A 27,866-nucleotide genomic window follows, 5' to 3' on the forward strand; every position below is an offset into this window, starting at 1 on the left:
AAGGAGTCCAGGACACGCTTTGCAGGGAAGCCCCCACCTTATGGAACTGCAGACACTTTTATGCTTGAAAAGGTAAATGTCCTAGTAATCGACCAGCTTAGAATCTCCAACTTCTGTGTGCAAGAAACGATAAGTGGGGACGTGTTAAACTGGGCAGTTCATTAGGCTTTTTCACCTCTTCAGGCATAACATTTTGTGCAGTCCAGTGTGCAGATGTGTGAGCATGCGTGAATTTGTTAACATTGTAAAGGGTTTACTCCTGTGTGAGAAGTGGCTGAAGAATCCTGGGATACTTGGTTAAAAATAGTAACTGTGAATCACTTAGCTGTAGCTCACAAAAGCTTATGCTCAAATAAATTGATTAGTCTCTAAGGTGCCACAAGTCCTCCTTTTCTTTTTTTAAAAACTCTTGTAATTTGAAGTGTTCGTCCTCTCCTGTTGGGAATCATAAGGCAGGAATTGTTGTCCTCCCCATTAATCATAATCTTTTCAGGACAATCCCTGTCCTGGGAAAAGTTAGGGAGAGAATGGAGATAAGACAGAATGGAAGCTAGATTGCAACCTAAACTGCTATTGACCTCTCCATAATATGATATCATTATGATTTACTGCAGAAAACTACAGCTGGATCCTAAGTGCCCGGCAGATAACTTTAGTATGTTTAAAAAAAAAAAAAAGGCTACACTGCCTATTTTTGAAACAAAATGGCTGCTCACGTTGAGACGCTACCGTAACAAAGGGGGGCAAGTTTTCCTTTGTTACCATCTGACTTCCCTAGTGTCCTTTTCACTTGCTTCTTGTGAGCAGACAATACTGTACGAGACCAACCTCATCAGCTGAAGAATGGAGCAGACGGCCACAGTGGGAGGGTAAAGTGCCATAAACACAGACACCGCATAATCCAGAACACAGCCAATAGACCAGATTTTTAGCATACTGAAATTGAAATTATTCATTCATCAGGTCTTGTTATTGTTTATTCAACCCTGAAATACTCTGAATCTATGGTTAATCTTCTGCCCATGTTATTCTGTATATATAAAAAAAACCACAAGTGTACAATATATAATTCACCTCTCTCACACATTCTATTTTTGAAGGGATTTTAATCCATCCATTTGAATTAGGATTATAAACAGGAGAGAAGTATCATCTCAAATTCTCTGGAAGCATTTTTTCCTCTTTTATAAAATGTAATTGTAAATCATTTGTCTATTCCTTAGTGGGCACAGAGCAGAAACTATGCTTTGTGGCATCTCAGGTTATTGATAGTGCACTCCAGTTACAAAATTAGTAATTCAGAGTGATTTGCATCTCTCCTCTCCCCCATTTTAAAAAAATTGAGTTTATAGTAAATCCTCCCATTTTATCTAAATTTAACTTCACTGGTTTATTTAAGAAAATGTGGGGATTCAGCCCAACAATAACTATCTGCTTTGATACTCTCCTTAGCTATGGGGGAACCCTAGCAAAGATAGGGGCAACGACTTGGCCAAGGTCACGCAGGGAGTTAGTGGCAAACTGGGGCTAGAGCCATCCTCTCCCTGAGTGTGGTGGTGATGAAAATATTGCATTTATCATGCACCTCTGAACTCCACACCTGCCCTTCTTTTATCCCATGAGAAAGGGTACGTTCCCAGCTTTCCAAAGGGGTGACTAGCACTTGTTTCTAGGCCTGATAGATCCCTAAAGATGTGACCTTAAAATAGTGGCACTTGGTATGAAAAAAGTATTTTATACATACATACATACACACACACACACATTCTGAAAGTCTCAACCAGAAAACTTTCCATTTACTAGGGATGTGAATTTCAAAGTATAAATATTGTGACAGGGTCAGGCCAGATGGCTACAGGAGAGTGATAGAAGGCAGATATATTAGTCCCAGGTTAAACAGGTCCCTTTTCCCTGGGTAAGGTAACAGGGGCAGTTCCAGAACAATCAGGAACTTGCTGGAACCAGTTAAGGCAGACAGGCTAATTAGGACACCTGGAGCCAATTAAGAAGCTGCTAGAATCAATTAAGACAGGCAGGCTAATCAGGGCACCTGGTTTAAAAAGGACCTCACTTCAGTCAGTGCGGAGCATGCAAGGAGCTGAGAGTGAGAGGGCGTGCTACTGGAGGACTGAGGAGTACAAACGCGATCTGGCATCAGGAGGAAGGTCCTGATGAGCATACAGAAGGTGTTGGGATGAGGCCATGGGGAAGTAGCCCAGGGAGTTGTAGCTGTCACACAGGTGTTACACAAAACTCTGTGAACCTGTGATCCACAGGGCCCTGGGCTGGAACCCGGAGTAGAGGGTGGGCCTGGGTTCCCCCCAACTCCTGATTGGATATAGGAGGAGTTGACCTGGACTGTGGGTCCCACCAGAGGCCCTGGCCTGTTCCCCGACCCACTAGGTGGACCAGCAGAGACTGTGGGGATTGTTCTCCTTTCTTTTTCCCATGCTGGCCAGTGATGAGGTTAGCTGAGTGAACGGCAGGTTTAAGCCACTAGCAAAAGTGGCCAAACTGAGGGCTGCCGTGAATCTCTGAGGTGAGCAAATCTGCCAATAAGCGCAGGACCCACCAAGGCAGAGGAGGAACTTTGTCACAATATTTATTATGAAACTTAAATGTGAAGCAGAAATGAAGTTAGAACGCCAGAAAGAAAAGATTCATGTGAGCCAGTTAGGGAGTGCTCATTAGCAGGAACAATTTGCTCGGTTAACTTTACATAAAAGGATTTACCTCTAAGGGAGTAAGCAGAAACTTTCTGACTTCTCATGAAACAGTAGTAGAACTCAGCCAGCTGCGGGCCAGTTTTCCTTTCCTGTGTACCTGGTGGAAAGCCTCTGATGAAGGGCACGTTAGGAATGCAAAGAATTATTTCCCAAGCCAAAAAAGGCCAAAGAAACATCCTGCATAAATAGAAAAAAATTTATTAAGAACACAGAACACAAAAGGATTTTTTTTAGGTAAGATTGATAACTTGACAGCGTCCTTTTTAAATTATACTTTTCTATTTTTACAATAATTGTGCTGATTCATTCCAGCATGCTTGAAATTCTTTGGAATAATTACCATTGCAATTTGTCTAAACTGCTTTTTCTTATTCTCTCTCTTACCTTCCTAGTTTTGATTAAGTAAACAGCAGCTACTCCCAATAGCCTGAAGCTCTGTTGTTAAAATGGGAGCAGATTGGAGATGTAAGCAAATTCTGAAAGAAGTTAAGTAACTGTTGGGCTGTCGAATTAGGCTGCTGAAAGTGAATGCTTACATAGCATTACATTGAAAGGGTAGGGAAATCCCCACACAGGTGAGAACAGGCTCATTTGGTATCTGTGACATATGGTTCCTTTGTACAGATTTGATGCTGTTCATCAGTATCACTTGTCTGGTCAGAAAAAAAAAATCTCTTTTTAATAGAATAGCTGATTGCAAATTATAACTTGGAAACCACCTCAGTGGTTTCACTACTTTTACAGAGGAACAAAGTACTCTAGGTGTCGCATTATGAATGATGCATTGATTAAGTCACTGGGTGCCAGCCCCAGGGTTCTATGCAACTATGAATGAAGCGGAGCAGAACTTCCCATTCTCTTTGCCTGAGATGGAGGCATTCTGTCAGAGCGGTGTCAGGCGGGACAGTGCAGAGTAGTCCTAATGTTTTTAACTGATCACATTCTGCAGATCACTTATAAAACTGCTTTAGTTCTATAATAATTATTTATTTAATACTTATATTGTAGTAGTGCCTAGAGCCCTAATAAGGGATTATTATAATCATTGTACTAGTTGCTGTATATACATACAACAAAAAGACAGTCTCTGTCCCAGAGAATTTAAATGAAGGGAGCACAAGGTAACAGACTAGGATGGTCATGATTAACATAATAAGCTTATTTTTATGGCTGACTTAGAACAACGCTTCCTCAGCTCTCATCCCCTAATGCCCCTACTCTACTTGCGCTACACTGATGACATCTTCATCATCTGGACCCATGGAAAAGAAGCCCTTGAGGAATTCCACCACGATTTCAACAATTTCCGTCCCAACATCAACCTCAGCCTGGACCAGTCCACACAAGAGATCCACTTCCTGGACACTACGGTGTTAATAAGCGATGGTCACATAAACACCACCCTATACCGGAACCCTACTGACCGCTATTCCTACCTACATGCCTCCAGCTTTCACCCAGACCACACCACACAATCCATTGTCTACAGCCAAACTCTACAATACAACTGCATTTGCTCCAACCCCTCAGACAGAGACAAACACCTCCAAGATCTCTATCAAGCATTCTTACAACTACAATACCCACCTGCTGAAGTGAAGAAACAAATTGACAGAGCCAGAAGTCACCTACTACAGGACAGGCTCAACAAAGATAATAACAGAACGCCACTAGCTGTCACCTTCAGCCTCCAACTAAAATCTCTCCAACGCATCATCAAGGATCTACAACCTATCCTAAGGATGACCCATCACTCTCACAAATCTTGGGAGACAGGCCAGTCCTTGCCTACAGACAGCTCCCCAACCTGAAGCAAATACTCACCAGGAACCACACACCACACAACAGAACCACTAACCCAGGAACCTATCCTTGCAACAAAGCCCGTTGCCAACTGTGTCCACATATCTATTCAGGGGACACCATCATAGGGCCTAATCACATCAGCCACACTATCAGAGGCTCGTTCACCAGCTCATCTACCAATGTGAGATATGCCATCATGTGCCGGCAATGCCCCTCTGCCATGTACATTGGTCAGACTGGACAGTCTCTATGTAAAAGAATAAATGGACACAAATCAGATGTCAAGAATTATAACATTCAAAAACCAGTCGGAGAACACTTCAATCTCTTTGGTCACTCAATTTCTGACATAAAAGTCGCAATATTACAACAAAAAGACTTCAAAAACAGACTCCAACAAGAGACTGCTGAATTGGAAGTAATTTGCAAACTGGATACAATTAACTGAGGCTTGAATAGAGACTGGGAGTGGAAGGGTCATTACACAAAGTAAAACTATTTCCCCATGTTTATTCCCCCCCCCCCCCACACACACACACTGTTCCTCAGATGTTCTTGTTAACTGCTGGAATTAGTCCACCTTGATTATCACTACAAAAGGTTTTCTTTTCCCGCCCCCTCCGCCCCCCCACTCTCCTGCTGGTAATAGCTCATCTTAAGTGATCACTCTCCTTACAGTGTGTATGATAACACCCATTTTTTTCATGTTCTGTGTGTATATAAATCTCCTCTCTGTATTTTCCACTGAATGCATCCGATGAAGTGAGCTGTAGCTCATGAAAGCTTATGCTCAAATAAATTGGTTAGTCTCTAAGGTGCCACAAGTACTCCTTTTCTTTTTGCGAATACAGACTAACACGGCTGCTACTCTGAAATCCGCTTGCATTGAATAGTTCTGCCTGTTTCCCCTCTTCCACCTCAAATTTTCAATCTAAATGTCATTTTCCTTGGTGAAAAGGCTTGTCGCTGGATAAGTGATAGTTTCTCAAGTAGCAAAATCATGAGAGTCCTAAAATTAATCTTATTGCATATTTGTTTTAAAACCTTTATTTTTTAATTATAATATATTTCAGTTTCATTAGTGGAGAAAATGCATTAAAGGAGAACAAATGAAAATTCCATGGTCAGTTAGTCATAGGAAGAGAGATTGACAGTGTATGCTATCTTTGTGGCTGGTGGTATTTAAAGAGAGAGAGTATACTATCCAACATGTTTGTATAAAATAAAAGCCACTTTGTTCAGTGTATAGTGTTGTGACAGAGGTTGATAAAGCTAATTAAGGGGATTATTTTAGTCCCCAGTGAGAGGACTTACTGTTTCTGAACCATGAGTTGGTTTTAGACATGCTTTAATTAAAATCCATATTAATTTAATTGGGTGGTCCATGCTTATTGTGTTATGTGAAGGGGTAAATAACACTTTCTTATTCACTTTCTCCAGACCGTTCATGATTTTATAGACCTCCATCGTCTCCCCCCTCAGTCGTCTCTTTTCCAAGATGAACAGTCCCAGTCTTTTTAATCTCTCCTCGTACGGAAGCTGTTCCATTCCCCAATCATTTTTGCTGCCTTTCTCTGTATCTTTTCCAATTCTAACATATCTGTTTTTGAGACTGGGCAACTTTGCCACCTCACTGTTTATCCCAATTTCCAGATCATTTATGAATATGTTGAACAGCACAGATCCCAGGACAGGTCCTTAGTGGACCCAGCTGTTTACCTCTTTCTATTGTGAAAACTGACCACTTATTCCTACCCTTTGTTTCGTATCTTTTAACTAGTTAGTGATTCATGAGAGGACCTTCCTCTTATCCCATGACTGCTTCCTATGCTTAGAGTCTTAGCTGTGTGTCCTTGTCAAAGGCTTTCTGAAAGTCCAAGTGCACTATATCCACCGGATCACCGTTGTCCTCACGCTTGTTGATACCCTCAAAGAATAGATTGGTGAAGTATGATTTCTTAGAGCAATTGCTCATGTGCATTCCATAATAGGTGTGCGACCTCGCCACGTGTACCGGTCTGGAAGTTATTCCCCTATCAGTACCTGTAGGGGAGCGAACCCTGGAGTGGCGCTGCTATGGTGCGGTATAAGGGGCACTGCGCACTCCCCCCACCCTCAGTTCCTTCTTGCCACCAGTGAAGGTGCTTTGGAACTACTGTGCTCCAGCTCTCTGCTGTAGCTTTCACTGTTTGGACTTTGTTTAGTTCATAGTTAGTTATTACCTGTAGTTTAAAAAAATAGTATAGTTAGAATAGATAAGTGCGCCCGGGTTGGGGCATGCCCCATGCCTCAGGCTTTAAGTCGTGCAACATTTGTAAATGGCCTGTGCCTGTAAGTGATCCGCACACTGACTGTTTACGCTGTCTGGGGGAAACCCACCTCAGGGACTGCTGCAAAATTTGTACATCTTTTAAGCCTCGGACCAAGAAGGAGTGGGACATATGGCTCAGAGCCATATTGATGGAGTAGGCCCTGACCCCGACACCGCTGCATTGCTCCGAGTTAGCACCGAGCACCAGCCGGCACCACTCCCCGTCCACAAGACATTCTAAAAAGATGAAGAAGAGGTCTTCTCCGTCAAGACACCGGGGCAAGGCTGAGGGTGAGACTAGACCCACGTTGGGCAGCTCTCAATCCCCATCAACCTCGCGGCCTCCAACTCAAGTCGAGCAGAGTAGCCCAGCCCACTCCGAGCCGACCTCCCCTGACGCCAGTGGCCACATACGGGTGCTCTCCACGCTGGAGGCCCTGCAAGCGGTTCAAGACATAATTACTCTCCCGGTACCGGTTTCACCGACACCAGCAGCGCCTCAGTCCAGAGGCAAGCTGTCACTCGGACTGCCACAGTCGCCGCCTGGACGGTACCGCTCACGGTCGAGGGAAGGTTCCCGACACTGTTGTCCACGCTGGTCCCCGTCAACCCCCACCAAGTAGTCTGGCTGGGTGCTGAGCAGTAGGGGATCCAGCCACCGCTCTGTCTCGAGGGAGCACGGACCTCAGGATCAGAGCGTGCTCGACCGGGACAGAAGGCACTGGAGGTCGCTGACTCTGAGAAGTTATTGTAGCCCCTCATGGTACTGACGTCGACGCTGCTCACACTCTTAATCCTGGTCGAGGTCCCTGACACGGCACCGCTCCCTCCAGCCCCGGCATTGATCGCCAGCACCCCACCATCACAGATCTGCCCATAGGAGCCGTTCGCTGAGCAGCCGTTACAGATAGTACTCCCTCTCCTCCACGCCAGGATCATAGTCTCAATCTCAGCACCGCTCGCGACGCCATCGCTCGTCCCGCTCCTGGGATAGCGGTTGATCGTATGCCAGCCTGGTCTCCCTTCGGAGTCAGCAGTCGGTGAGTCAGGTGGGGAAGCCTGCTCCGACGGTGCCACAGCAGGGGCAGCGGCACCAAGCTCCCTGACCAGCTCCCTGGGCCCCGACATTGGCCCCAATGCAGCTCCCGGTGGTGGCTTGCTCAGTGGCCAAAGCCTCGGAAAGTCTGTCGGCCTTTCTCTCTCAGCCCCACAGGAAGGGGTCAGTGGAGCACTCATCCCCAGTTCCGCGCTCAGAAGGGGACCAAGTGTTGGGATCTGCGGCACCGGTGGGGACACAGAGTACCACACCCCCATTTTCACTCAGTGAGGCGATCACAGCACCTCCTCCTCCTGTCCCTCAGGAGGACATGAAAGCCCACCAAGAACTTTTGAAAAGGGTGGCCTCAAGCCTCAACCTACAAGCTGAGGAGGTGGAGGATCCCTTGGACCCTCTCTTTGATGTCCTCTCGGCTACAGCGCTGGCCAGGGTGGCTCTCCCTCTCTGCAAAGGGGTGGCAAAGATCTCAAATGCCCTGTGGCAAACCCCGGCTTCTTTGCCCCCATCTCTAAGAGGGCAGAACAAAAGTATTTAGTGCCTGCCAAGGGGAACAAATATCTATATACCCACCCCGCCCCCAACTCCCTAGTGGTCGAGGCAGTCAACCATAAGGAGCATCAGGGCCAACCTGCTCCTACCCCTAAGAATAAGGACTCAAGGAGACTAGACTTGTTCGGTAGAAACATTTATTCTTCCTCAAGCTTCCAACTGAGGGTGGTGAACCACCAAGCCCTACTGGGCAGATATGACTTTAATTTGTGGGGCTCAATGCCAAAGTTTGCGGACTCCCTCCAGGAGCGTGATAGGAAGGAGTTTAAGGCTGTGGTAGAGGAGGGCACAACTGCCACTAGAGCAACCCTTCAGGCAGCCTCCGATGCCATGGATACGGCTGCAAGAACTATGGCCTCTGCGGTGTCTATGAGAAGGGCGTCGTGACTCCTTGTATCTGGGTTGTCCAGCGAGGCACAGAGCTCCTTGCAGGACCTCCCATTCAATGGCAAGGCCCTGTTTGCAGAACAAACAGACATGAAGTTACATGGTCTCAAGGACTTCCACACAACATTAAAGACTCTTGGTCTCTATGTCCCTTCCCCAGCCTGGACTAAATTCAAATCGCAGCAGGCCACGCAGTCAGGCCACCCACTCCAGATACAAGCCCCCTTACAAACAATCTCAGCCAGGGCCCCAGCCTGGGCCCTTCAAGGGCAAGCAGGCGAGTAAGCATCCGTTTTGATGGGACGCCCGGGGATGACTTACTAGTTTGTGCCAGGGATCCACCCGACCTACCCTTTTCTAACCGTCTATGTACTTTTCTCTTGGAGTGGTTGCTGCTGACCTCAGACCGATGGGTCCTCAACGCCATCTCCCAGGGCTATACCCTCCAGTTTCTCTCTACCCCATGCACCCAGCCTCCCTTCCCGTCCCTCTTCAGGGACTCCTCTCATGCAAACTTATTCAAGCAAGAGGTGAGGCGGCTCCTTCTCTTGGGGGCAGTGGAAGTGGTGCGACTGGAGTTCAGATACAGGCGGTACTACTTCTGCTATTTCCTTATCCCAAAGGCTAAAGGGGGGCTCAGGCCCATCCTGGACCTGTGAGGCCTGAACCAGTACATGGTAAAGCTCAAGTTTCGCATGGTCTTTCTGGCCTCCATCATCCCCTTCCTGGATCCCGGAGACTGGTACACCGCCTTCGATCTCCAGGACACGTACTTCCACATTCACATATTCGAGGGCCACAGGCGTTTCCTCCGCTTCATGGTAGGACAGGAAAACTATCAGTTCACCGTCCTCCCATTTGGCTTCTCGATGGCACCCAGAGTCTTCACAGCGTGTATGTCTGTGGTAGCGGCTTACCTCAGGCATCGGGGGGTCCAGATTTTTCCCTACCTCGATGACTGGCTGGTCAAAGGCAGCTCCCGATCACAGGTACAGGACCACGTAGCGCTCCTCCTGTCCATGTGCACCGCACTGAGGCTGCTGGTAAACAGCACCAAATCCACACTGGTACCGGTGAAGTGAATAGAGATTGTTGGCGTGATTCTCGATGTGACATTGGCCGGAGCCTCTCTCCCACCGGACAGGATTGACACCTTGAGGGAGCTCATCAGGGTGGTCACGAGGTTTCCTGTGACGACTGCCAGAGTGTGCCTCCAGCTCCTGGGCCATATATCGGCGTGCACGTACGTGGTTCATCACTCCAGACTCAGGATGCGGCCTCTTCAGCTCTGGTTGGCCTCGACGTTCTCCCAGTCCAGAGACAGTCTGGACAAGGTCCTCGTTGTGCCCAAACTCATGCTAGCCTCCCCCCGCTGGTGGTCCACCCTGAGGAACATGCTCCAAGGGGTCCCGTTCAGGGGCCAGCCCCCGACTGTAGAGTTCGTGTCTGATGAGTCGGACTTGGGCTGGGGAGCCCATGTGGGTAACCTCCAGACCCAAGGCCTTTGGTCTGTGCAGGAATTAGCCCTGAATATAAATATCAGAGAGCTCAGGGCGGTCCGTCTGGCCTGCGTGGCCTTTCGCTCATGCCTGGCAGGCAGGGTAGTCAGAGTCCTCACCGACAACATGGCCTCAATGTTCTACATCAACAGGCAAGGCGGGGCCTGCTCCTCAGTCCTCTGCCAGGAATCCTTCAGGCTGTGGGACTTCTGTATAGCCCACGATATCTACTTGGAGCCCATCACTTACCGGGCGTCTGAAACTCTCAGGCAGATCGGCTGAGCTGGAGGCGGTGCACAGGATTTTCCGAACGTGGGGCACTCCCCAAGTGGACCTGTTGGCAACCAGACAGAACCGCCGGTGTCCTCATTTCTGCTCCGGTGGGGCCTGGGCGTGGGCGCGATTTCCGACGCCTTCCTTCTGTCCTGGTCGGGTCAGCTTTACTATGCCTTTCCCCCGATTCCGCTGATCAGCAAGGTCCTGGAAAAGATCAAAACGGACAGAGCTCGTGTCCTTCTGATAGCCCCGGCATGGCCCAGGCAGCACTGGTATGGGACTCTCACGAGCCTGGCTGTCACCCCACCGTGGCTGCTGCCAACTCGCCTGGATCATCTCTCTCAGGACCAAGGTCGCCGCCTCCTCCCCAACCTAGCAGCCCTCCACCTCATGGCACGGTTGCTCAATGCTTAGGCCAGGAAGAGAGGACCTGCTCTGAGGGAGTCCAGCATGTCCTCCTGATGAGCAGGAGGCCCTCCGTGCGTCAGGCCTACCTGGCAAAATGGTCTTGGTTTTCCTGGTAGGCTGCTGATCGGGGTATCTCGCCAGTGGCTGCCCCGATCCAGCTTATTCTGGATTACCTCCTTCATCTCAGAGCCCAGGGCTTAGCGCCCTCGTCCGTCAAAGTGCATCTGGCAACCATATCGGCAGAGGTGAAAGTAAGCCGGTATGCCCTGGTACGGCGTACTGGCAAGAGCCCCAGGCCCTTTAAATTGCCTCCAGAGCCCCACTGCTCTAGCCCTGGGGTAGCAGCTGCAGGGCTCCAGCGGCTATTTAAAGGGCCTGGGGCTCCCCTGCTTCTACCGCCCCAGCCCTTTAAATAGCCGCCGGAGCCCCGCCACCACTGCTCCAGGGCTCTGGCGGCTATTTAAAGGGCTGGGGCGGTAGAAGCAGGGGAGTCCCGGGCCCTTTAAACAGCTCCCAGAGTTCTAGGGTGGGGGGGGGACTCCGGGGCTATTTAAAGGGCCAGGGCTCCAGCTGCCTCTGCCACCCCGGTCCTTTAAATAGCCGCTGGAGCCCCGCCACTTCCCCAGGGCTCCGGGGACTATTTAAAAGACCGGGGTGGTAGAAGCAGGGGAGTCCCAGGGCCCTTAAATAGCCCCAGGCTGCTGCTGCTACCCTGGTTACCTTACAGGGTGGGCTCGGGCTGGCTCTGACCCCCTCAACCCCGCCCCTTCCAGGGGCCAAAGCTGGCCCCAGCATACCGGTAAGTCACTCGACTTAGTTTCACCCCTGCATATCAGCCTTCCACCTGCTGGTACAGGGCCACACAATATTCTCTCATGCCATGACCGGTTGATTCCTTAAGTGCTTGCACCACCTCTTTCCTTATATTAGAGCCCCAGTCCCTCAGTGGGACCTGAACTTAGTTCTGGCCAGGCTAACAGGACCTCCATTTGGGCCGCTTGCTACATGCTCCTGGTCCCACCTCTCATGGAAAGTAGCCTTTCTTGTGGTGATCACGTCTGCTAGAAGGGTTAAAAGACAGGGAACAAAGGGTAGGAATAAATAGTAAATTTTCAGAATGGAGAGGGGTAACTAGTGGTGTTCCCCCAGGGTCAGCCCTAGCACCAATCCTATTCAACTTATTCATAAATGATATGGAGAAAGGGGTAAACAGTGAGGTGGCAAAGTTTACAGATGATATGAAACTGCTCAAGATAGTTAAGACCAAAGCAGACTGTGAAGAACTTCAAAAAGGTCTCACAAAACTAAGTGATTGGGCAACAAAATGGCAAATGAAATGTAATGTGGATAAGTGTAAAGTAATGCACATTGGAAAAAATAACCCCAACTATACATACAATATGATGGGGGCTAATTTAGCTACAACCAATCAGGGGAAAGATCTTGGAATCATCGTGGATGGTTCTCTAAAGACGTCCACGCAGTGTGCAGCGGCAGTCCAAAAAACAAACGGGAAGTTAGGAATCATTAAAAAAGGAATAGAGAATAAGATGGAGAATATCTTATTGCCCTTATATAAATCCATGGTACGCCCAAATCTTGAATACTGCGTACAGATGTGGTCCCCTCATCTTAAAAAAGATATACTGGCATTAGAAAACGTTCAGAAAAGGGCAACTAAAATGATTAGGGGTTTGGATCGGGTCCCATATGAGGAGAGATTAAAGAGGCTAGGACTTTTCATCTTGGAAAAGAGGAGACTAAGGGGGGATATGATAGAGGTCTATAAAATCATGAGTGGTGTGAAGAAAGTGAATAAGGAAAAGTTATTTACTTGTTTCCATAATCTAAGAACTGGGGACCACCAGATGAAATTAATGGGCAGCTGGTTTAAAACAAATAAAAGGAAGAAGTTCTTCACTCAGAGCACAGTCAACCTGTGGAAGTCCTTGCCTGAGGAGGTTGTGACGGTTAGGACTATAACAGGGTTTAAAAGAGAACTGGATAATCTCCATGAACTTAACTGCTTTAATGGCTATTAGCCAGGATGGGTAAGGAATGGTGTCCTTAGCCTCTGTTTGTCAGAGGGTGGAGATGGATGGCAGGAGAGAGATCACTTGATCATTACCTGTTAGGTTCACTCCCTCTGGGGCACCTGGCATTGGCCACCGTTAGTAGACAGGATATTGGACTGGATGGACCTTTGGTCTGACCCAGTATGGCCATTTTTATGTTCTTAAAGGTCTCGGAGTTCCAGGCCCTGACTGCTGTACCTGGTATTCCATAAGGATAAGGTCCAGCTCCGCCCACACCCTTCGTTCCTCCCTAAGGTGGTCTCTGCCTATCATATGGGCCAGGACATTTTCCTGCCGTTGCTCTGTCCCAAGACCCAGGCGTCTAGTGAGAAGTACTACCTACACATGCTAGATGTGAGAAGGGCCCTGGCTTTTTACCTGGAATGGACAAAACCATTCAGGAAGTTTTCGCAGCTGTTCATCGCCACAGCCAAAGGAATGAAAGATTGGCCAGTCTTCACTCAGCAGCTCTCCAACTGGATCACTTCCTGTATCCATTGTGACAAAGTTCCTCCTCTACCTTGTGGGTCTTGCGCTTATTGGTGGATTTGCTCATCTTGGAGCTTCACGGCAGCCCTTAGTTTGGCCATTTTTGTGAACCCACAGTCCAGATCAACTCCTCCTGTGTCTGACCAGGAATTGGGAGGCTTGGGGAGAACCTGGGCCCGCTCTCTGCTCCAGGTTCCAGCCCAGGGCCCTGTGGAATGCAGCTGTCTAGAGTGCCTCCTGGAACAGCTGTGCGACAGCTACAACTCCCTGGGCTACTTCCCCATGGCCTCCTCCCAACACCTTCTTTATCCTCATCGTAGGACCTTCCTCCTGGTGTCTGATAATGCTTGTACTTCTCAGTCCTCCAACAGTCCGCGTTCTCACTCTCAGCTCCTAGTGCCTCTTGCTCCCAGCTCCTTACACGCGCACCAAAATGGAAGTGCGCTCCTTTTTAAACCCAGGTGCCCTAATTAGCCTGCCTTAATTGATTCTAGCAGCTTCTTGATTGGCTGCAGGTGTTCTAATCAGCCTGTCTGTCTTAATTGTCTCGAGAAGGTTCCTGATTGTTCCTTGAGTCTCCTTTCATAAGACAAGTTTTCCATTCCTAGGATCATCCTAGTAGCCCTTCTCTGTACCTGTTCCAGTTTGAATTCATCCTTAAACATGGGAGAACCAGAACTGCACACAATATTCCAGGTGAGGTCTCACCAGTGCCTTGTATAACGGTACTAATACCTCCTTATCCCTACCGGAAATACCTCTCCTGATGCATCCCAAGACCGCATTAGCTTTTTTCACAGCCATATCACATTGGCGGCTCATAGTCATCCTATGATCAACCAATACTCCAAGGTCCTTTTCCTCCTCTGTTACTTCTTGACTATCTTGAAGGGGAAAGGAGTCCAGGAGAGCTGGCTGTATTTCAAGGAATCCCTGTTGAGGTTACAGGGACAAACCATCCCGATGAGTCGAAAGAATAGTAAATATGGCAGGCGACCAGCTTGGCTTAATGGTGAAATCCTAGCGGATCTTAAACATAAAAAAGAAGCTTACAAGAAGTGGAAGGTTGGACATATGACCAGGGAAGAGTATAAAAATATTGCTTGGGCATGTAGGAATGATATCAGGAGGGCCAAATCGCACCTGGAGCTGCAGCTAGCAAGAGATGTCAAGAGTAACAAGAAGGGTTTCTTCAGGTATGTTGGCAACAAGAAGAAAGCCAAGGAATGTGTGGGCCCCTTACTGAATGAGGGAGGCAACCTAGTGACAGAGGATGTGAAAAAAGCTAATGTACTCAATGCTTTTTTTGCCTCTGTTTTCACTAACAAGGTCAGCTCCCAGACTGCTGCGCTGGGCATCACCAAATGGGGAAGAGATGGCCAGCCCTCTGTGGAGATAGAGGTGGTTAGGGACTATTTAGAAAAGCTGGACGTGCACAAGTCCATGGGGCTGGACGAGTTGCATCCGAGAGTGCTGAAGGAATTGGCGGCTGTGATTGCAGAACCATTGGCCATTATCTTTGAAAACTCGTGGCGAACCGGGGAAGTCCCGGATGACTGGAAAAAGGCTAATGTAGTGCCAATCTTTAAAAAAGGGAAGAAGGAGGATCCTGGGAACTACAGGCCAGTCAGCCTCACCTCAGTCCCTGGAAAAATCATGGAGCAGGTCCTCAAAGAATCAATCCTGAAGCACTTGCATGAGAGGAAAGTGATCAGGAACAGCCAGCATGGATTCACCAAGGGAAGGTCATGCCTGACTAATCTAATCGCCTTTTATGATGAGATTACTGGTTCTGTGGATGAAGGGAAAGCAGTGGATGTATTGTTTCTTGACTTTAGCAAAGCTTTTGACATGGTCTCCCACAGTATTCTTGTCAGCAAGTTAAGGAAGTATGGGCTGGATGAATGCACTATAAGGTGGGTAGAAAGCTGGCTAGATTGTCGGGCTCAACAGGTAGTGATCAATGGCTCTATGTCTAGTTGGCAGCCGGTATCAAGTGGAGTGCCCCAAGGGTCGGTCCTGGGGCCGGTTTTGTTCAATATCTTCATAAATGATCTGGAGGATGGTGTGGATTGCACTCTCAGCAAATTTGCGGATGACACTAAACTGGGAGGAGTGGTAGATACGCTGGAGGGGAGGGATAGGATACAGAAGGACCTAGACAAATTGGAGGATTGGGCCAAAAGAAATCTGATGAGGTTCAATAAGGATAAGTGCAGAGTCCTGCACTTAGGACGGAAGAATCCCATGCACCGCTACAGACTGGGGACCGAATGGCTAGGCAGCAGTTCTGCAGAAAAGGACCTAGGGGTGACAGTGGACGAGAAGCTGGATATGAGTCAGCAGTGTGCCCTTGTTGCCAAGAAGGCCAATGGCATTTTGGGATGTATAAGTAGGGGCATAGCGAGCAGATCGAGGGACGTGATCGTTCCCCTCTATTCGACATTGGTGAGGCATCATGTGGAGTACTGTGTCCAGTTTTGGGCCCCACACTACAAGAAGGATGTGGATAAATTGGAGAGAGTCCAGCGAAGGGCAACAAAAATGATTAGGGGTCTAGAACACATGAGTTATGAGGAGAGGCTGAGGGAGCTGGGATTGTTTAGCCTGCAGAAGAGAAGAATGAGGGGGGATTTGATAGCTGCTTTCAACTACCTGAAAGGGGGTTCCAAAGAGGATGGCTCTAGACTGTTCTCAATGGTAGCAGATGACAGAACAAGGAGTAATGGTCTCAAACTGCAGTGGGGGAGGTTTAGATTGGATATTAGGAAAAACTTTTTCACTAAGAGGGTGGTGAAACACTGGAATGCGTTCCCTAGGGAGGTGGTGGAATCTCCTTCCTTAGAGGTTTTTAAGGTCAGGCTTGACAAAGCCCTGGCTGGGATGATTTAACTGGGAATTGGTCCTGCTTCGAGCAGGGGGTTGGACTAGATGACCTTCTGGGGTCCCTTCCAACCCTGATATTCTATGATTCTATGACAGTTAGTAGTTCTACAATACCATCTGCTCCTGGTGACTTATTACTCTTTAATTTTATCAGTTTGTTCCAAAACCACCTCCATTGACACCTCAGTCTGGGACAGTTCCTCAGATTTGTCACCTAAAAAGAATCTCCCTCACATGCTCTGCAGTGAAGTCCAATGCAAAGAATTCATTTAATTTCTCTGCAACGGCCTTGTCTTCCTTCAGTGCTCTTTTAACACCTTGATTGTCAGTCGCTTCACTGATTGTTTGGCAGCTTCCTGCTTCTGATGTACGTTAACAAAAAATGCTGTTAGTTTTTGTCTTTTGCTAGTTGTTCTTCAAGTGCTTTTTTGGCTGCTTAATTACACTTTTACACTTGATTTGCCAGAGCATATGCTCCTTTCTACTTTCCTCCCTAGGGTTTGACTTCCGATTTTTAAGTAACTCCTTGTTGCCTCTAATTGCCTTTTTTACTCTGTTATTTAGCAATGGTGACATTTTTTTTTTTTTGGTCCTCTTACTGTTTTTTTTAATTTAATTTTAATTTAGTTCGAGACTCTAATATGATGTTTTTATTATCTCCATGCAGCTTACAAGCATTTCACTCTTGTAACAGTTCCTTTTAATTCCATTTAACTAGTCTCCTCATTTTTGTGTAGTTCCCCTTCTTTAAGGTTAAATGCTATTGTGATGGGTTTCTTTGGTATTTTCCCCCTCCACAGATGTTAAATACCCTACAGTATAGTCGCTATTTCTGAAGAGTTCAGCCATGTTTGCCTCTTGGATCAGATCCTGTGCTCTACTTAGGACTACATGAAGACTTGCCTCTCCCCGGGTGGGTTCCAGGACTAGCTGCTCCAAGAAGCAGTCATTAATGGTGTCTCTAAATTTTACCTCTGCAGCTTGTCCTGAGGTGACGTGTACCCAGTCGATATGGGGATAGTTGAAATTCCACATAGTTATTAGGTTTTCTGTTTTTGTAATCTCTCTCTGAAATGCTTAGGGAGATTAATCATTGTTAGTATCATGGTCAGTAGTATATTCCTAGTTCTATGCTGTTACTCAAGCATGGAATTTTTATCTATAGAGATTCTATGATACAGTTTGAGTCTTTTAAGATTTTTACTATTTTGGACTCTGCTTTCTTTCACATATAGTGCCATTCCCCCACCAGCGCAACCTAGTCTGTCATTCCTGTATATTTGTACCCTGTATTACTGTTTCCCATTGATTGTCATCATCCCACCAAGTTTCTGTGATGCCAGTTACGTCAATATCTTCATTTAAAAGCAGGTACTCAAAGTCACCCATCTTAGTATTTAGACTTCTAGCATTCGTATGCAAGCACTTAATAATATTAGCAAGCCTCATGAAAGTCTTGATCGCTCACTTTACCACATGCTAATATCACCTTTTGAGGAAAAGGTGAATTAGTTGAGCATCTTGATTGGGTGGAATCTTATGGAATAAACATTGTATGTATATCTTTATTTTTATACTAGGCCATCAGTGTACATGGCTGTTTACAAAGAGCATTAAACAAGTTAAAAGACACAGTCTCTGTCCCCAAAGAGTTTACAAGCTAAACAGACTAGACAAACGTACGGAAATTACCTCAGAAGGGTGCAGGGGATGGAGAGGAGGGTTCACTGTCATTAAACCTCCTCCCCCAACACAAAGAGAATAATTGCTCAGCCATTAAGCTGCTTGGAGAGTTGGTCTGCTGCCTACCTAGCATACCTGCATTTTAAAATGACTCTTTTCTTTTCTAGTTGCTGTGTGTTTGTTTTATTTCAGTTTCATTTCATTGTTCTTTTCTTTTGTAATTGTTCAGCCTTGAATAACATTCACATTTAAATGGTAACCTAACACTCCTAAAAAGGTAATGATGATAATAATTTTAGAAGTAATTTCATTGTATTTTTCATTTTTCGGAGTTAAAACAACTCAATTAAGTAGCTTGTGTTTTATAATTAGGCATAAGTGTTAGGGCAGTCAAGCGATTAAAAAAAGTAATTGCGATTAAAAAAAATTTATCGTGATGAATCACACTGTTAATAATAGAATACCATTTATTTAAATATTTTTGGATGTTTTCTACATTTTCAAATATATTAATTTCAATTATAACACAGAATACAAAAAGAAAAGGAGTACTTGTGGCACCTTAGAGACTAACCAATTTATTTGAGCATGAGCTTTCGTGAGCTACAGCTCACTTCATCAGATGTTTACCGTGGAAACTGCAGCAGACTTTATATACACACAGAAATCATGAAACAATACCTCCTCCCACCCCACTGTCCTGCTGGTAATAGCTTATCTAAAGTGATCAACAGGTGGGCCATTTCCAGCACAAATCCAGGTTTTCTCACCCTCCACCCCCCCACACAAATTCACTCTCCTGCTGGTGATAGCCCATCCAAAGTGACAATTCTTTACACAATGTGCATGATAATCAAGTTGGGCCATTTCCTGCACAAATCCAGGTTTTCTCACATCCCCCCCACCCCCATACACACACAAACTCACTCTCCTGCTGGTAATAGCTCATCCAAACTGACCACTCTCCAAGTTTAAATCCAAGTTAAACCAGAACATCTGGGGGGGGGGGGGGTGGTAGGAAAAAACAAGAGGAAATAGGCTACCTTGCATAATGACTTAGCCACTCCCAGTCTCTATTTAAGCCTAAATTAATAGTATCCAATTTGCAAATGAATTCCAATTCAGGATTTTCTCGCTGGAGTCTGGATTTGAAGTTTTTTTGTTTTAAGATAGCGACCTTCATGTCTGTGATTGCGTGACCAGAGAGATTGAAGTGTTCTCCGACTGGTTTATGAATCTTATAATTCTTGACATCTGATTTGTGTCCATTTATTCTTTTACGTAGAGACTGTCCAGTTTGACCAATGTACATGGCAGAGGGGCATTGCTGGCACATGATGGCATATATCACATTGGTGGATGTGCAGATGAACGAGCCTCTGATAGTGTGGCTGATGTTATTAGGCCCTGTGATGGTGTCCCCTGAATAGATATGTGGGCACAATTGGCAACGGGCTTTGTTGCAAGGATAAGTTCCTGGGTTAGTGGTTCTGTTGTGTGGTATGTGGTTGTTGGTGAGTATTTGCTTCAGGTTGCGGGGCTGTCTGTAGGCAAGGACAGAAGATGTTTGTTTTTATACACATTTTCATGATTTGTGTGTATAAAAACAAACATCTTCTGTATTTTCCACAGTATGCATCCGATGAAGTGAGCTGTAGCTCACGAAAGCTTATGCTCAAATAAATTGGTTAGTCTCTAAGGTGCCACAAGTACTCCTTTTCTTTTTTGGTGGTTTGGGTTCTATAGTTTCCGCATCAGAGTATTGCTCTTTTAAGATTTCTGAAAGCATGCTCCACACCTCGTCCCTCTCAGATTTTGGAAGGCACTTCAAATTCTTAAACCTTGGGTCGAGTGCTGTAGCTATCTTTGGAAATCTCACATTGGTACCTTCTTTGCGTTTTTGTCAAATCTGCAGTGAAAGTGTTCTTAAAATGAGCATGTGCTGAGTCATCATCTGAGACAGCTATAACATGAAATATATGGCAGAATGTGCGTAAAATAGAGCCGGAGACATACAGTTCTCCCCCAAGGGGTTCAGTCACAAACTGAATTAATGCATTTTTTTTTTTTAACGAGCATCATCAGCATGGAAGCATGTCCTCTGGAATGGTGGCCGAAGCCTGAAGGGGCATACAAATGTTTAGTGTATCTGGCACGTAAATACCTTGCAACGCCAGCTGCAAAAGTGCCATGCAAATGCCTGTTCTCACTTTCAGGTGACATTGTAAATAAGAAGCAGGCAGCAGTATCTCTCGTAAATGTCAACAAACTTGTTTGTCTTAGTGATTGGCTGAACGAGAAGTAGACTGAGTGAACTTGTAGGCTGTAAAGTTTTGCATTGTTTTGTTTTTGAGTGCAGTTATGTAACAAAAGAAAATCTACATTTGTAAGTTGCATTTTCATGATAGAGATTGTACTACAGTACTTGTATGAGGTGAATTGAAAAATACGGTTTCTTTTATCATTTTTACAATGCAAATATTTGTAATAAAAATAATAATATAAAGTGAGTAGTGTACACTTCGTATTCTGTGTTGTAATTGAAATCAATATATTTGAAAATATAGAAAAACATCCAAAAATCATTAATATATTTCAATTGGTATTCTATTGTTTAAGGTCAGGCTTGACAAAGCCCTGGCTGGGATGATTTAACTGGGAATTGGTCCTGCTTTGAGCAGGGGGTTGGACTAGATGACCTTCTGGGGTCCCTTCCAACCCTTATATTCTATGATTCTATGTTTAACAGTGTGGTTAAAACTATGATTAATTTCAGTTAGCTTTTTAATCTCAATTAATTTTTTTGAGTTATTTACATGAGTTAACTGCAATTAATCGACAGCCCTAATAAGTATCTGTCTAAGGGTAAGCCTATTGGAGACTATAAAGGCTTACTTTTTTTTCAAATAAATTAAGGCTTTAAAATATTTGACCTTTTTTGACAATATTTGACTGGAGAATTGACCCCCTTATTTTTGGACTATTCAAACACTAACCCCTAGTACTCTGGCACATTGGAACCCTGTAGTGAGGCTGTAATATAAACCAGTGGTTCTCAAAGCTGATCCACCACTTGTTCAGGGAAAGCCCTGGCAGGCCGGGCCAGTTTGTTTACCTGACGCGTCCGCAGGTTTGGCCAATTGCGTCTCCCACTGGCCACGGTTTGCCGCTCCAGGCCAATGGGGCTGTGGGAAGGGCGGCCAGCACATCCCTTGGCCCGCGCCGCTTCCAGCAGCCCCCATTGGCCTAGAGCGGCGAACCGCGGCCAGTGGGAGACGCGATCGACCAAACCTGCGGACACGGCAGGCAAACAAACCAGCCTGGCCAGCCAGGGGCTGTCCCTGAACAAGCGGCGGACTAGCTTTGAGCAAGACTGATATAAACAATAATTATGTAAATATAATAATAGGACTGCATCATGCATAGGGCCCTACCAAATTCTCAGCCATGAAAAACGCATCACGGACCATGAAATCTGGTCCCCCACTGTGAAATCTGGTGTTTCGTGTGTTTTTACCCTATACTATAGAGATTTGATCGGGGAGACTAGAGTTTCTCAAATTGGGGGTCCTGACCCAAAAGGGAGTTTCAGGGGGTCACAAGGTTATTTTAGGGGGGGTCATAGTATTGCCACACTTACTTCTGCGCTGCTGCCTTCAGAGCTGGGCGGGCAGAGCGTAATGGCTGCTGACTGAGGGCCCAGCTCTGCAGGCAGTGATGGCAACACCAGACCAGGCCATCCTTACTTCTGTGCTGCTGCTGGCAGCGGCTCTGCCTGCAGAGCTGGGCTCCTGGCCAGCAGCCGCCGCTGTCCAGCTGCCCAGCTCTGAAAGCAGCAGCGCAGAATTAAGGGTAACAGTACCGCAGCCTGCCCCTACAATAATCTTCTGACCCCCCCCAACTTCTTTTGGGGTCAGGACCCCTACAATTACAACACCATGAAATTTCAGCTTTAAATAGCTGAAATCATGAAATTTATTATTTTTAAAAACCTGTGACCGTGAAATTGACCAAAATGGACCATGAATTTGGTAGGGCTCTAATCATGCGTAATTAAAGCTAAAAGAGGCAGTCTAAGGAAGTGCACGCCACTTTACTTTTCTCATTTTCCATCTTTTCAGTGCCTAGCTGTGTAACTGTAACATTTTCTTACCATCATGTGGTTTCTGTGGGTTACATAGAGAAATTGTGTGACTTGTCTAAGGCCATATAACAAATTATGACAGAACCTGAATTAAACTCTTCAGTATCTGGTTTCCAGCACCTTGCTCAGTGCACTAAACAATACTGTTTTTAATGCATTAAGAAATAGCATATAATTTTAAGAGTCTTATTATTTGATTAATAGATTCTGTTCTTGCATTAACAATAAAATGAGTTCTTCCAGTGGGAAAATGTTAGGGCAATGGGATTTTTATTTCATGTTTTGCTAAATTTTAGCAAATGTCTCTTTCAGTATGTGAGAGGACCTTTCTTTTCAGCATGAGATTAATTCCTTGAATTTCTCTTGTGTCTTGTGTGTCTAGGCACAGTTATTTTGGTGGGGAAACGTTGTCACCTATGACATTTATTGCAACTAATAAAACAGAGCAGCTAATAAAAATATTGAATAAAATGGCAGCAAGAAAAAAATCGTATTAATTGTGTGCATTGAAATGTTGCTTCAGTGGCATAATGGTGCTGTTCTACTGTGAGAGACCTTAATTATGACCCAATAGTCCAATTTAGGAGCAACACTGACATACTGTGAAGAACTGCCCATTGCTGTCTTTTTGTACTTGCAAAAAGAAAAGGAGTACTTGTGGCACCCTAGAGACTAACCGCTCTAAGGTGCCACAAGTACTCCTATTCTTTCTGCGAATACAGACTAACACGGCTGCTACTCTGAAACCTTTTTGTACTTGGAAGATCGTGGGTTGGAAATAAACCCTTGTTGGGGATTTGAACAGGGAAAATACTTATGGAAATCTTTAGAACTCCATCTGATGAAGGGAGGCCCCAATGCCTGTAAAGGGGGGTCCCCAGTGCCAGTCTTATGGGGACTAGGTGGTTCAATGGGTTGATGATTTAGCTTGTCATTCTTAAAAACCAGGGTTTCCACAACCGAGAAAGGTGTTTGATGCTTTTAATCCACATACCTGGTGAACATTTTTGTTCATGTCACAAAAATCACTGTCATACTGAAAGGTGAACCTCAGGCTGGAGGGAGGTTACGGGTGGAGTTCCTCACCGACTGGCCTTGGAACTTGTCTTATTTAACACTTTTGTAATGACTTCGGCACAAAAAGTGGGAGTGTATTAATAAAATGTGTGGATGACACAAAGTTGGGAGGTATTGCCAATACAGAGGAGGACCGGATTATCACGTAAGATGATCTGGATGGACTTGAAAACTGGAGTAACAGAAATGGAATGAAATTGAATAGTGCGAAGTGCAAGGTCATGGATTTAGGGACTGTGGTGGGGTGTACAAACCCCACACGGAGCAACAAGGGCTTAAGGGCTCATTTTGGGCTCAGCCAGCCCTCACCACCACACCTGCAGCAAATGCTCCATCTGCTGGAGGAATGAAAAGGCAGCAAGTTAGCTCAGTTGGAGAGCAGTGTTGAAGGTAAGCAGACATGCAGCCCACAGATCCAGCAGAGCAAAGTGAAACCTAAAGGCTCTGATGCAGCTGCCCAAAGGGGCCCTCTGTGGGGGAAGAGAGGACCCTCTGCAGAGAGGGAAGTATCCTCTGGCCCTGGATAGTGGCAATTCCCTCTTGTTCCTTTTTTATTTGGATTTTCCCATGAGGCAAAGATCTTGGACTGAGCTGACTCCGGGGGGGAGACGAGAGGAAGACGCCCAGGGAGGACCACCTTAAGTAGCCTTGGTTGCAGGTTACTGGTAGCCCAAAGAGCCCTGGGTTGGAGCCCAGTGGAGTGGAAGGGCCCAGACTCCCCTCCCCACAACCCCCTTGACAGACTGGGGTTGTGGTCGTGACCACTAGGCCACGCTTCCCAATCAGACTCTGAGTGGAGACCATTACATACTGGTGGAGAACATGGGTAATCAATTCCAGCCCTGAGAGAAGAGGGGATTGACTGACGTAGGTGGCCAAACAGCCTGATTTAGAACAACATGGGCTGGCTGGCCAGTGATGGAGAACAGTCAATGGCTTGGTTGGTGGTCAGGGCACTTACCTGGGATGTGGGAGGTCCAGGTTCAAATCCCTGGATTGAATGAGATAAATTCTCTTTCTCTCTCTTTTCTCATTTTGACCAGAAATTTCATCCAATTCAAAATATAAAATAAACAGGAATATGGCTGCAAACAGTTTCTGTATTGACAAATTTGCATTTTCAGATTGAAAAACTGCTATGCTGAAAATTCATGATCAGCTCTAGTCAGGAGTGATGTGCATTAGCAAAGCTCTGGGACTTGGAGTTTATGGTAGGGTCATTGTAGGTTAACGTGAATCTTAGGAATGGAAGGGACTTTGAGAGGTCATCTAGTCCAGTCCCCTGCACTCATGGCAGGACTAAGTATTATCTAAACCATCCCTGACAGGAGATTGTGTAACCTGCTTTTAAAAATCTCCAATGAAGGAAATCCCACAGTCTCCCTATGTAATTTATTCCAGTGCTTAACCATCCTGACAGGAAGTTTTTCCTAATGTCCAACCTAAACCTCCCTTGCTGCAATTTAAGCCCATTGCTTCTTGTCCTATCCTCAGAGGTTAAGAAGAACAGTTTTTCTCCCTCCTCCTTGTAACAAACTTTTATGGAAGTGCTTTGTCAGAGCTATTTTCAGGAGCCGACCCTTCTATTCTGCCTTGACTCTAGTCCAGTGGTTCTCAACCAATTTACCATTGTGGGCTGCATATACAGCTCTCTGTGTTCTGTGGGCTGCATCCACACAATATACATATGCTACCTGTATGGCCCTGAGGATGTCACATGGGCCACAGCTGTGCACTGATTGGGCCACAAACAGCCCGCTGGACGTGGGTTGAGAACCACTGTGTCAGTGCTGTTGTCCCTTAGGATCTTGAAAGAATGTGGCTTCATGCTGCCTCTTGTTAAAGTAGTTTGTATGTTCTTTTTTCTCTGAATGACTTGTCAGCAACCAGACGGCAGGTGTTCATGTATAACAATTTTTTATTTTCTTAGGTCCTGCTTTGCTGCTCACCAGTGATAATATCAAACAGCGGCTTGGTTCTGCTGCACTGGACAGGTAACCATTTCCCTTGACCCATTACTTACCGAACAATGCTAAGAAAGGCCCAAGAGGCACTTGTCTAAAAATCACACACTCAGCATGGGGAATGTAATACCATTTGCTAAAATATATACATTCCCATCAAAAAATAAGTCAGGCATACTATCCTTTTAAAATAGAGCTAAGGGGTTTTTTTAACTTTATTTTTCACAGACTCTCTTTTTTTACTTGTCAAGCATATGCTTTTGAAATAGTGTCAGGTTAATTATCCCTGTCCTTGAGTGAGTGGATGTTTTGTATTCATTTGTAAAAATGTCATGAAATGTCTGATTAATGTTCGGCAGAGGCATATCCTGGTTCTTCAGTGTGTGTGTATTTAATGGAACAAATAGCAGGAAAATAAATGGGTAAGAGAGCCTGTAAATGTTAACTGAGACATAGACTGATATGAGGAACTTCTCAGTTACAAATCTGTTAGGCTTTCTTTTCGCTTAACTGCTTTGCTCAAATAGCTTAATTTCCAGTATTTTGTAGTGCTTGTGAATGTCCTTACCCAGCCACCCTGTCTGGGAGTAGAGAACCCGGGACTTATCTGATTCTACAATAGAAACTTTGGTAAAGGCTCATTACAACTGGACCTTCTAGTCCAGCTTTTGGTTCTGAGAGCAGGATTCCTGAAAATGGCAGTACCCTGCTAGTTTACAAGAGTAAACCAGAAGAACAGTGCTGCTTGTTTGCAAAGCCTGTGATGACTGCAGAGTAGCTTAGCCCTGGATTTGTTATGGTTGTGACCGAACCCTGAAGGTTTTAGAAGTTTTGTCGATGCTGATCCAAACTTTATAAATGTTCCTGTCTGTCCTTCCCTCTAAGAGGCTCTGGCTTCCACCTCTTCCATGACCCCTATTAAAATTGCCAGCCTTCCTCCTTCACTTCTTGAAGACCCTGTTGCAGAGCAGAGCTTCTCTGGTTGCATTGCATTCGAAGTGCACTTGCTCTGGGGCTCTGCACCCCAGAGAACATGACAATCCCAGGAACACGCACTGTTAGATTTGGGCAGTGGTCATGGTTTTCAGCTGCACCAAAGACATCCTCAGAGGTAGCATAGGGGAGAGAAGGGCTGCAGGGAGGGTTCTTTGGCTGTGCGGGAACTCTACGGGAATTAATTTTATTCACATGTGAAGAGTGTCTCACATTTAACTTGGAGGATGGAGGAAGGTTTATTTTGGCTTCTGTTTTTTCCAGATCGGCTTTTCCCATACCAAGATGACAGTAGAGCTGAGCAGCTAGGATTCTAGCAGTGGTGCAGTGGTTGGAGGGTCAGATGCCCCACTTCCCCATGAGTAAGAAGAAAGTGTATTTTTAAAAAAGAATATTTAGCTAGATTAGGTTTCAGTCCTTTCAGTCATTAGACATGTCCCATTTCAAAAATGTTTGGAAAAAGAAAAGGAGTACTTGTGGCACCTTAGAGACTAACCAATTTATTTGAGCATGAGCTTTCGTGAGCTACAAGTGAGCTGTAGCTCACGAAAGCTCATGCTCAAATAAATTGGTTAGTCTCTAAGGTGCCACAAGTACTCCTTTTCTTTTTGCGAATACAGACTAACACGGCTGAAAAATGTTTGGGTGACCCCAGCTTCTGTTTGTAGCTTCCAACATTTCCTCTGTGGCCTCAGTCCTCCACTCTGGCTGAATTCTTGCTGTGAAATGATGGTAATCGTTTTATTTGTTTGTGTCCCCCAGTATCCACGAGTACAGGCTATCTAGCTGGCTGGGGCAGCAGGAAGATATTCACCGTATTGTGCTCTACCAGTCTGACAGCACCCTTACTCCTTGGACACAGCGCTGTATCCGACAGGCTGACTGCATCTTAATAGTGGGGTTGGGAGAACAGGAGCCCACTGTTGGAGAGGTGCGGAATGTCTTTCTTTTTATCTGAGGGTGGGGGCAAAATTGCAAAACAACCTATTGTGTGACTGAGGTGATAAGCAGCCTTTTTCTAGCTTTTTGTTTTATTGGATTTGAGACCCCTTGGGCATCAAATAGTGCAGCCAAACGGCTGAGAAATGGGCATTTTCATTATCAGTTCCCTGGAAGTTTCTTTGAACTCCTGGGAGTTTGGGGAAAGCTACCAACTACAATCTCTGTATACATCACCTCCTTGGCTTGTCTCAGTCTTGGAACAGAACTAGTGAGTAGATGGAGAATGGGAGTGCTGTAAGTGAAGCTATGATAATAATGAAAAGTAAAGAAGACAAGGAGGGAAGCAATGGAAGGAGAAAATATTTGAAAAAAGTGGCCTCGTGTAAAATAGGCTGAGAGCACAATAAGCAGCATTAAGTGTTTTTAAATTTTACTTTTTATCAACGTGGGAGTAGATTTCATTTTATTTGAGCATTGTAGGTCCACCTTGTTTAGGTGTACAGTAGGCATTATATAGATATAGTGTTCAACTTGTTTACTTTAAACAGCTCTTCATAAGTCCCTGCTAATCTTCAAGCAGGGAAAAATTAACTA

The 27,866-nt window shown here is 45.7% G+C and overlaps 1 protein-coding gene across 5 annotated transcripts in view; it reads left to right on the forward strand.

The window, feature by feature from the left end:
• The window catches only part of PNPLA7 (patatin like domain 7, lysophospholipase), a 437,365-nt gene that overhangs the window by 270,554 nt on the left and 138,945 nt on the right, over nucleotides 1-27,866 (forward strand). For all 5 annotated transcript variants that reach the window (XR_012665266.1, XM_048823395.2, XM_048823397.2 and 2 more), the window contains 2 exons: nucleotides 25,304-25,367; nucleotides 27,093-27,261. Coding sequence is in view for 4 of the 5 variants with exons in the window: in XM_048823395.2 (XP_048679352.2) it covers nucleotides 25,304-25,367; nucleotides 27,093-27,261 (233 nt within the window). In the remaining variant the exon portion in view is untranslated. The remainder of the gene's footprint in view (nucleotides 1-25,303; nucleotides 25,368-27,092; nucleotides 27,262-27,866) is intronic.

The sequence above is a fragment of the Caretta caretta genome, chromosome 16, assembly GCF_965140235.1.
Source record: "Caretta caretta isolate rCarCar2 chromosome 16, rCarCar1.hap1, whole genome shotgun sequence".
Taxonomy (NCBI): Eukaryota; Metazoa; Chordata; order Testudines; family Cheloniidae; genus Caretta; species Caretta caretta.